Raw genomic sequence first — 9,650 nt, forward strand, 5'->3', positions numbered from 1 at the left:
CCCCAAAAATTCGTAAGAAAACAAAAAAAAAAAAAAAAGAAATGCTTTCTGCTTTCTTCTCCGCTCTTTCGTCTCAATTCAATTCCGATAAATAACAAACCCAATAACTATAACGCCCAAATGAAAATAAATAAATAAAATTAAAATTAAAATTTTTACAAAAAAAAAAAACCCAAAAAAGAAAACAGAAAAACAAAAAGATAATGCCCTTTTCCTTCTGCAACCTTCCTCTTTTCTTCTCTTCAATTTTCTCCATCTCCTTCTTTAACTCTCTCTCTCTCTTTTTCTCTCATTTCCTCCTCACCTCACTGCAGTTATCTCTTTCTGTCAGCCTTCCTCCATTTCTTTTCCCATTCCCAAGAAACTCTTTTCAAACCCAACCTCCAAAAAACCACTAAAAAATTCAACTTCATCATCATCATCTTCATCATCATGCTTTCTAGAGTTGGGAACGTTCTTTGGATGGATAATCGCGACGATGAAGACTCTGCTTCCCACAACCATCTCAACCACCATGCTAATTGTTCTGGTTTGGACAACAAAGACGAAATCACTTCTCTCTCTACCTTTAAATCCATGCTCGAGGTTGAAGACGATTGGTGCATCTCTGCAAATGCTCTCCATAACCATAATCACCACACCGACATCAATGACATTACCTTCTCTCAGAATTTCACCGACCCTCCTGACAATTTGTTGCTCCCTCCTGGAGATTCCTCCTCTTCTTGTTCCCCTTCTTCCTCTATGTTTAATAACATTGACCCATCTCAATTGCGCTTCTTTTTACCCCCAACACGCACTTTGTCTTCACTTCATAAGGTAATTTCTAACAACCCTTTAGACCATGGCTTCGATTTGGGAGCAGAGGTTGGGTTTCTTGACGTTCAAGCTTCAAATGCTTCGACTCTGCTCAACGATGGAGGTGGGTTATTAACTGGTTTCACTGATTTAAGCCCAACTAGCCAGATGAACACTCCTAATTTGTGCTTAGGCTCTCAATTGACAGCCCCAAATTTGCCCCCAATGACTGACAATTGTTCGAGTTTAGCGGGATTCCAGAGTTTCGATGAGAATTTGGGAAATGCTCTGCTTCTGAATCGGTCTAAACTTTTGAGACCTCTAGAATCTTTTCCCTCGGTGGGAGCTCAACCAACTCTGTTTCAGAAGAGGGCAGCTCTAAGGAAGAGTTTAGCTGATAAGGGAAGCAACTTGGGGGTTTTGAGCCCCGATGGCGGCTGGTTTTCAAACAGGATTGAAGGAGGCATTGGAAAAAATGAAGTGGGTGATGAAAATGGGAAGAAGAGGAAAATGATTTATGCAGATGAATTGCAAGATACTAGCATCGATACATCCCGTTTCAATTACGATTCTGATGACTTTACTGAGAATACTAACACTAAATTGGATGATAGTGGAAGAAATGTTGGAAATACATCTAACGCCAATAGTACGGTGACCGGCGGCGACCAGAAGGGGAAGAAGAAAGGACTTCCGGCGAAGAATCTGATGGCTGAGAGGCGCCGGAGGAAGAAGCTCAATGATAGGCTGTACATGCTGAGGTCCGTTGTTCCAAAAATCAGCAAAGTAAGAATGAATTTCTTGGCATTATCTTTGTTTCTTGCTAGTTTCATATATTTGTATTTCACGTGATATTTTCGCCTTCTAAGATTCACAAGGTCATAAGCACATCCTCCCCCCCACCACCACCACCCACCTTTCTTTAAACCAAAAGCCTCGTTTTTTAACTGCTCCAAAATTGCTTCAAATTCATATGAATGATTGCAACTCATTCCACATTCTTGGTAGTTCTACATTTCATAAATGGAGATATGGGTACGTGAATCTAGGCCACTTGAATGTTTAAGTCCACTAGTAAAGGATGCAATTCTTTTATCTTGCTCTAGCAAGAAACAGTGTCTTTGACAAATATGGCATGTCCTCGTTCTCTTCCTTCTCATTCTCATTTCTAATCGAGTTCCATCAGCTGTCTAGTGTTCAATCGAAGTGTTCGAACTTTCGAACTCGGTTTCTAATGAAGTCTAGGTTAGTCTTATTACACTTGAGACATTTTCATCATGTCATGCTCTCTGCTTAAACTTCTTTATTTCTATGCTTCCCTTCCCCCACTCCTTGTCAATAATGATAGAAGGACCTATACTTGGATGATGCACTGTTTGGTTGTAAGTTAGCCTTCTAAATTACCAATGAACAGAGTTTGAAAGGTGAAAGCATCTCTCATTTGCCTCTTTCTTTTGGATCTATATACCAAGGGAATATTCCAACAGGTCCTTGTAACCATGTATGTAAGAATTTGTTATGTAGTAGTTCCTTTCAAGGTTCTCTGCTCTTCTTTTTTTTTTTTTTTTTTTTTCCCTCTGGTTTGCTTCATAGAGTAAACATAATAATATGTAATGGCTAATTCCCTTTGGTACTGACTAGATGGATAGAGCTTCAATTCTTGGGGATGCAATTGAGTACTTGAAGGAACTACTACAAAGAATCAATGACCTCCATAATGAACTGGAGTTTGCTCCTTCTGGGGCAGCCTTCACGCCAGGTGCAAGCTTCCACCCCCTGACTCCAACTCCGCCAAGCCTCTCGAGTCGTATAAAGGAGGAGCTTTGTCCTAGCTCATTTCCCAGCCCAAATGGCCAACCTGCAAGGGTAAATAAATTCCTTATCTTGGGACAACTTTCCTTTGCCCTTCAAATGATTCATGACTCTTGCATTTGTAATCATACTATTTACTATGATCTTGTCATCCGAAGAAAGCATTGATGATATTACTGTATCTAATAGGTCGAAGTTAGAGTACGAGAAGGACGGGCAGTAAATATACACATGTTTTGTGGTCGTCGACCGGGTCTCTTGCTCTCCACAGTTAGGGCATTAGATAATCTTGGATTAGACATCCAGCAGGCTGTGATTAGCTGCTTTAATGGTTTTGCTATGGACATTTTTCGAGCAGAGGTAAAAATCTGTTTGAAATACACTTGATTCTTTTATTTACCTTTTATCCATGTGTACTTGATGACATGACCCGACCCTTGTGACTTATGACTAATAAGAGTACATATTTTTCAGCAATGCAGCGAAGGTCAAGATGTCCATCCTGAGCAGATAAAAGCAATGTTATTGGATTCAGTTGGTTTCAATGGTGCGACATGAAAATCTGCGAGACAAACAAAGAATGCTCGTCCTTTGACAAACTGAATCATTTCAATCACAATTTACCTTGCTTTTTTTTCTCTCCTTAGGCTGACTTCTCTGTTGTTTTATCAGGAAAATAATTCCATTGTTGATTCAGAAGTAAAATCTTCTGAAATATTATATGCATTGACTTGCTGTTGAGATAATTATCACAATTTAAGGTTGCGGTTTGTGTAGCTATTCCATGTTTCAAAATGCCAATTTTAGCAAAAGAGAATCGTGTTAGCAATTTTAAGGATGTAACTTGATAAGCTTGACCTTGTGAATCACCACTTACCAAAAAGATCAGAGAATTTCACTTTTTGGTTTTCATCCATTTTGTTCAAACACATCCAACTTTTCTCGACTGCTCGAAAGATAGATTAACAAGACTAACAAGACGAATGGGTTCTTTCTCCCAAAAGAGAGAGAGAGAGAGAGAGAGGGCTGAACCATTCTAATCCATGCAGAACTAGGCTATTATATTTGCATCATGCACATGTAAATATGATTCGCAATATCAAATTGTTGAGCACTTAACTAAAAGTCTAAATCATACAATGGTGCTGTAGATTTACAAAGAGCAATTTATCACCCTGTTCAGAATTCCGACTCATTTCCTGTTCGCAACAAAAACAACCAATAAACATTGAAGCTCATGCTTTGACAATCTCATAACAAACCGAAAGCCATGTTTCCTTCATATGGAACGCTTCAATCAATTTACATGATGCAGAAGCTTATCCTTTAAATCAGAACTCCATAGGCCGATAAAATATGAAAATGGTATTACTAATTAGTATAACCAAGAAATGGAAAGAGGTCATAAGCTACTGTCATTGCTTGTTGGTATGCACCCTTGTTAACTAGAGATCAGCCCGATGGGAGATGTGATTAAGCGTCAATAATATGCACTGCACCTCTATCTCTATCTTCCTTTTTTGGTGCCTTTTTCCGCTTTCTTTCACTTTGAGGTTCTTTTGTCTTTAGATCATTGCAGATGGATGTTAATATGGCAGACAAATGCTCGTTTCTATGGGCTGAGACCAAAATGAAGCAGAAGCGAAGAGGTTCAGGCTATTGAGCACTACTTCAAGTCTGTTGCATATGGACTAAATATAACTAGACAGTAATACAACAACTTGGGAATCGGACAATCTAACCTGATAGTATTACATCTTCTGTATTCACAGATTTCCGACCAGCATGCTGAACAAATAACTCAAGGTCCTTCGCCAACTGTTCTGCTACATAAGTTATCATTCCATTATCTCATTGCAACACTTTGAGAATCATAAAACAAAGAAAACACAAATATGACAGAATTATCTTCTTTCCTTGCTGGCTTAGATGCAACTAGAACTAACTGCGGCAGTGTAAACAAAATCTTGTTTTCCTTGCATGTATTGTACCATTGACATTTCATATGTTAGCTGCCTGTGACTACAGACATAAGCATGACCCTATACCAAGATATGAACTCAAGGTCTGGTTGAAACTTTGTAAACCTACCAAATCATTCATGCCTATGATGAAGGAATATACTAATTTCATACATGTGATATAAGCATATATTTGCTTCTTTTAGACGATGAATAGAATATTCATCAGTAACAGAAAATGGACTTGAAGCTAATATATAAATATAAATTAAAATAACTATATGTCTTCTTTACGTGATTGAAATATAAACAAAGAAACACAAGGCAACTAGGCCTATCCTTCCTATCGTATTCCTTGAGGCCAAGCACAAAATCTAAGTCTTAAGTAAGCGCCATTTTTGGTTCTTAGGCCTATTCTACCTAAGGGATACTCTCCCACAAGAGCACAACGAGAGTTGAGGCTTTACACGTAACATGATCACTGTAAGGTAAGTCTGAAGGTATAATAAGAAGAAACATTCATATGAACTATAAGAACATCTGATTAGAATCCAAAAGTATCGTGCGAAGTCATTCTTTAAGTAATCACAATAGTCTCTCCATCATTTGTTCTTCTGAAACTCTTTTCTTTCTTAAACTTGACCAAAGTTATGCGTTTCCTTCCAACTAGGTCTCACAATTTAACAACAAAGCACAGAGAGGCGTCCTAACAAATAGGATACATGCTAAATAATGAGGAAATTTATAATTGAAATTACATATAAGCTACCTAAAAATGATGGAAACACAGGTAGAAGAAAAGAACATTAAGAGAATTAGCAATTATCTACATAATAAAGAATGAAAGTGTTCCGATATTAACAATTCCAGTGGATCAATATAATATCCTGTTATCGGGTGTAGTCATGTAGAAACAAAGAGCTCAAGATAACATTACAGACTCAAAACAGGCAGAAACTAACTTGTATATTTGAAGGCTAAATCAGCGACACAAGTCATCACGGGTTCAGAAATTTCCATGCCGCTTCTGTTGGCTGAAAAAAAACCAAACAGTTGGAACATAGAGTAAGCCAAACAAAAGTATGAAAAGTTCGAGTTGGCATTTAGAAATCGGAGGATGATTATGCCTATGTTATGTATAAAACCAGAGAGGCTCAAAGATGAAGAGAGTAAGATGAAGATAATTAACCTTCCGCTTCAGCGATAGAAATGGTGGAGAGTCGGAATCTGTCCCTCAAGAGTTCGGAGGCGGAGCCGTCTTCTTCGATCCCAGTTTTCATTCCAGAGCAGAAGCTTCTGGAGAAATTTACTACATTTGGCTACACTGTACCTGTTCCCATCCGCCTTTATTTCCCTCCAGGAATGCAACTGGCGACGGGATGGCCTTAAACGAACCGTTTCACCATTTTTTTTTTAATTGGGTTGGAAAGAAAAAGAGACCACCACGATGTCGCAAAGAGTTTTTCACTGCAAGGGAAAAAAGTACTAGAAGCATATAGATATTAAGCTTGTTACGGTCGATTTTTTGTCCAAGGAAATTGAGGATTATGAATCATAGACAAACTTTTTTTTAGTATCATCTTCTTTTTTTTTCTTTTCAATACAACTGACACAATGGTATATCAATTAAACTATGTTTGCTTTGGTTATTAGTATCATCTATAGTTATAATAATAGATTAATATAATTCTAATTCTTTCCTTCCACGTGTTGGTGAGAAAAAGATTAAGTTTCCTTATAATTTAAACTCTCAATTTTCCAAAATTATAAAATAATTACTTCTCCTTAAGGGTTTTCTTTTGAAAATCTATTTAAAAAATTAGACTTTGTGTGGATAATTTAGAATTTGAAAAGTATACTCTAGTTAGATCTTTTTAATTTGATTAAACATTACAATATTTACCTTCTATTAGGCATCTTTTTGAAAATCTATAACAACAGATATATATTGTCTGCAGAAAATTTTAGACCTAAGAGAAAATCATAAAAAAGATCGGAATACCAGGGATAAAATCAACCCCAAAATGGGTCCAATGCCAATTAGACCTAAGAACGACAATAATTTGAACCCTAAAAACCCTATCGAAATAATTTGAATCCTGGTGCTTATGAAGGAATTCGTTTTAAAGAGATCCTTGAACGAAAGCCGTCCAAATTCCATTTTTTATCGAAAAAACAAATTTACCGCAAACATTCAAGATATGCATTCTAAACAAATTACAACATGTTTTTTTTGTAAAGAAATACAGTTCAAGATATTATACCTTTGAAGAACGTTTCTTCGTGTAAACCCTTCAAACTGTCACGAACTCAAAAAACAGCAACAAACTTGAAGATTCTCTTCAAGAAATCTCGAACCAACAAGAGACACAACCATTGGGAGCCTTCGGTATACTCAGGGTGAAAGTCTAGGAACCATTGTTTAGAAGATGAATTTGAGTTTGAAGGAGGAAGAAGATCGAGAAAGATATAGAACAATTATATGATACTCTCTATCGTATAGCAAAACTCTCAATCATGTAGTGTTTTTGGACCATGTGGAAGAAAAAAAACCATTTTTCATTTATTCCAATTACCACAAAAACTAATTAACCATCCACTGAGGTGATTGGAGAGAAATTAGGAAAAATAATAAAATGAATATAAATAAATATGATAACTAACTTATCATATCTTATTTATATTATACTATATGTTATATCAAATATAACACATAATCTATAGTTTTAATGTTGTATCATATACAATATAAACTATAGTTCTTTTCCTCTATTTTTATGGCATTTAATATAAATCATATTTATATTAAATTTAACAACTATGAATCACATTCATAGAAAATATATTTGAATCTTATTCAAATATTTATTTCCTCCAAATAAACTATAATGTATCAAATACATTATAAAAATTATATCATATATAGTTGAATCAATTTAATTATATCATATATAATTAAATTCCCTCTTATTAATTTGAACAATTCAAATTACCTTAAAACTAATTCTCAACTAAATCTTTTTGAGCTACCAAGAGACCTTATGGACCTGCAGCTTGAAGCTCCAACGGTACTTGAATAATTAATAAAACTCTTTAATTACATTATCCATCATCTGTTAACTGTTGGGCACTCTACTAAAGACCGACAGCTACACTCTTCGCACTACAAATATATTTATGTGTCCATTGGATATAACCAATCAATAGTACGATAACCCTTCACAAATTGCTTGTAAGTACAATTGGGCCAAATTGCCATTTTGCCACTGTAGTTACATCTAACTCCTAAAGTACCACTGATCTCTCTAATGAACAATAAAATCATAGTCCCACTATGACTAAGCTCCTCTCGAGCCAGTAAAAGGTATGACTGTTGGATTTTATGTCCTAAAACTTGTAGTTTGTAATATCATATTCTTGTTCAATAAAGTTGTTATTGAAAATCTTTAGTAAATTTAAATTCTATATTCATGAATCCAATAAACTAAGGTTCCGAGGCTATTAAGTTTAAATTTGAACTTTATGTAGTGACATAAATGTGGACAAGTTCAAATATATATAGCCAAAATGGTATGGGCGCCTTATTTTGGGGACACTATGGATACGACCCATTTTGTAGTTAGTACAAACAATGTGATCCTAAACTGTTCATGTAGAGATATGAAAATGAGGGCATTCTATGTAAAGAGTTTATATAAGACTGAACCATGAAATAGTCACTTTTTACGTTCTAAATGCAGTTTAATGTATAAAACTGACTATTTTGTTAATTGATGACCTAGGTAACTTAATCTTAATCCTGAGCTAACTATGAACTCCTGTTCACTCGAAATTATCCTTAGATCTGCATAGGTGAGGGTAGCTCATTATCGCTGTCCCAATAAGCCTCCCATTTCAGGGGTAAGATCAAGTGGATAACTGGGAACATAGGGTGCAAGACGGAATTCACTTCTACTCGTAATAGGGATAGTAGAAAGGTTGTTCCCTTTAGTACTGAATCTAGGTCTTGAACAAGGGGCTCCACGCTCTCATTGGCCCGAAAGGGGTTTGATTTATAGGTTGGACCTTAAACCATTGTTCATTAGAGGATCAGTGGAACTTAAGGAATAAGATGTAGTCTCGGGGGTAAAACGGTTTTTATGACCCAACCGAGATTACAAATAACCTGTGAAGGATTAGCTTACTAATCATGGTTATATCATATGGACACAAATATATCTATAGTGAGGGGAGTGCAACTACGGGACTATAGTGGAATGACCCGTGAGTTAATGAATGTTGATTAGCTCCATCTAAAAAGTTCGAATTAGGTGAAGAGAGAGAAACTGACAAGTATATGTGATATAGTGGTTGGTTTTTTTAGTTTAGAGATACAGCTTTAATATTTAAATGTGATTTCAATATCAAGAATATGAATACGTTCATATTCGGAAGCTCGGAAACAATGAAAATATTCAAAGATGTAAAAAGTCAAAGAGTTGACTTTTGACTTAGAAAAGTCAAAATTTGACCGACCTTATATTCAAATGTGATTTGAATTTCAAGAAAATGAATGCGGATTCATGCTCAGGAGCTCAAAATTAGTCAACATGGAAAAAAACATAAAAAGTCAAAATGTTGACTTTTCGGTCAAAGTCAAACTTTTGTTGGGAAAATCCCAACAAAAGTTAGTGGTTTGTCCTTTGACTAAAGTTAGTGGAAAAACCCAAACTTTTGTTGGATAGTTCCACTAAGTTCCACTAACAAAATAGTGGGCTAGGTGTTGGCTTATAGTGGAGACATTAAGCCCACTTAGATAGTGGATTCTAGGTGTTGGGTTTTAATGAAGTTATTTTATGCAATTTTGCATGGCCCTTTTCTATAAATATGGGCTTGTCATTTTGGATTAAAAACTTTTGGACATTTTGCAAAATTGAGTTTTTTAAAATAGGGCTGAAAAAATCCAAACCTAACCCAAATTTCACTCTACTATTTCTTTCTCTTTCTCTCTCTCGGGATCTTCATCTATCAGGTCCCACAACCCGATTCTGAGTCCAGAGAATAGTAGGTCAACTTTGATGGTTGTCCGGTTCGTGTTCG

The 9,650-nt window shown here is 35.9% G+C and overlaps 2 protein-coding genes across 3 annotated transcripts; one reads left to right on the plus strand and one right to left on the minus strand.

The window, feature by feature from the left end:
- The first annotated feature begins 157 nt into the window (after positions 1–157).
- LOC120083163 (transcription factor ICE1-like) lies at positions 158–3,390 on the plus strand. The gene is made up of 4 exons (XM_039038768.2): positions 158–1,584; positions 2,440–2,664; positions 2,800–2,970; positions 3,085–3,390. The coding sequence occupies exons 1-4, from the start codon at positions 433–435 to the stop codon at positions 3,166–3,168; spliced, it is 1,632 nt and encodes a 543-aa protein (XP_038894696.1). The 5' UTR covers positions 158–432; the 3' UTR covers positions 3,169–3,390.
- A 264-nt stretch (positions 3,391–3,654) lies between these two features.
- Positions 3,655–6,111, minus strand: LOC120083164 (Histone superfamily protein). 2 transcript variants are annotated; one of them, XM_039038771.2, is made up of 4 exons: positions 5,761–6,111; positions 5,534–5,605; positions 4,353–4,433; positions 3,655–4,229 (listed from the first exon to the last, which is right to left on the minus strand). In XM_039038771.2, the coding sequence occupies exons 1-4, from the start codon at positions 5,849–5,851 to the stop codon at positions 4,084–4,086; spliced, it is 390 nt and encodes a 129-aa protein (XP_038894699.1). In that variant the 5' UTR covers positions 5,852–6,111; the 3' UTR covers positions 3,655–4,083. The 2 variants fall into 2 exon arrangements, with proteins under 2 accessions (XP_038894699.1, XP_038894698.1); XM_039038770.2 differs by having other exon boundaries at positions 4,353–4,436; positions 5,761–6,042.
- Positions 6,112–9,650: the final 3,539 nt, after the last annotated feature.

Source organism: Benincasa hispida, chromosome 8, assembly GCF_027475165.1.
Source record: "Benincasa hispida cultivar pf3 chromosome 8, pf3_genome.v1.1, whole genome shotgun sequence".
Classification (NCBI taxonomy): Eukaryota; Viridiplantae; Streptophyta; class Magnoliopsida; order Cucurbitales; family Cucurbitaceae; genus Benincasa; species Benincasa hispida.

What these genes read in the sequence shown, in the direction of transcription:
- LOC120083163 (XM_039038768.2), top strand. Translation starts at nt 433, where the DNA reads ATGCTTTCTAGAGTTGGGAACGTTCTTTGGATGGATAATCGCGACGAT. An exon ending in TTGTTCCAAAAATCAGCAAA is followed by an intron (nt 1,585 to 2,439) that starts GTAAGAATGAAT and finishes GGTACTGACTAG; the next exon opens with ATGGATAGAGCTTCAATTCT. An exon ending in TGGACATTTTTCGAGCAGAG is followed by an intron (nt 2,971 to 3,084) that starts GTAAAAATCTGT and finishes CATATTTTTCAG; the next exon opens with CAATGCAGCGAAGGTCAAGA.
- LOC120083164 (XM_039038770.2), bottom strand. Translation starts at nt 5,851, where the DNA reads ATGAAAACTGGGATCGAAGAAGACGGCTCCGCCTCCGAACTCTTGAGG. An exon ending in TTCTATCGCTGAAGCGGAAG is followed by an intron (nt 5,606 to 5,760) that starts GTTAATTATCTT and finishes GTTTTTTTTCAG; the next exon opens with CCAACAGAAGCGGCATGGAA. An exon ending in AGAAGATGTAATACTATCAG is followed by an intron (nt 4,230 to 4,352) that starts GTTAGATTGTCC and finishes TTTTGGTCTCAG; the next exon opens with CCCATAGAAACGAGCATTTG.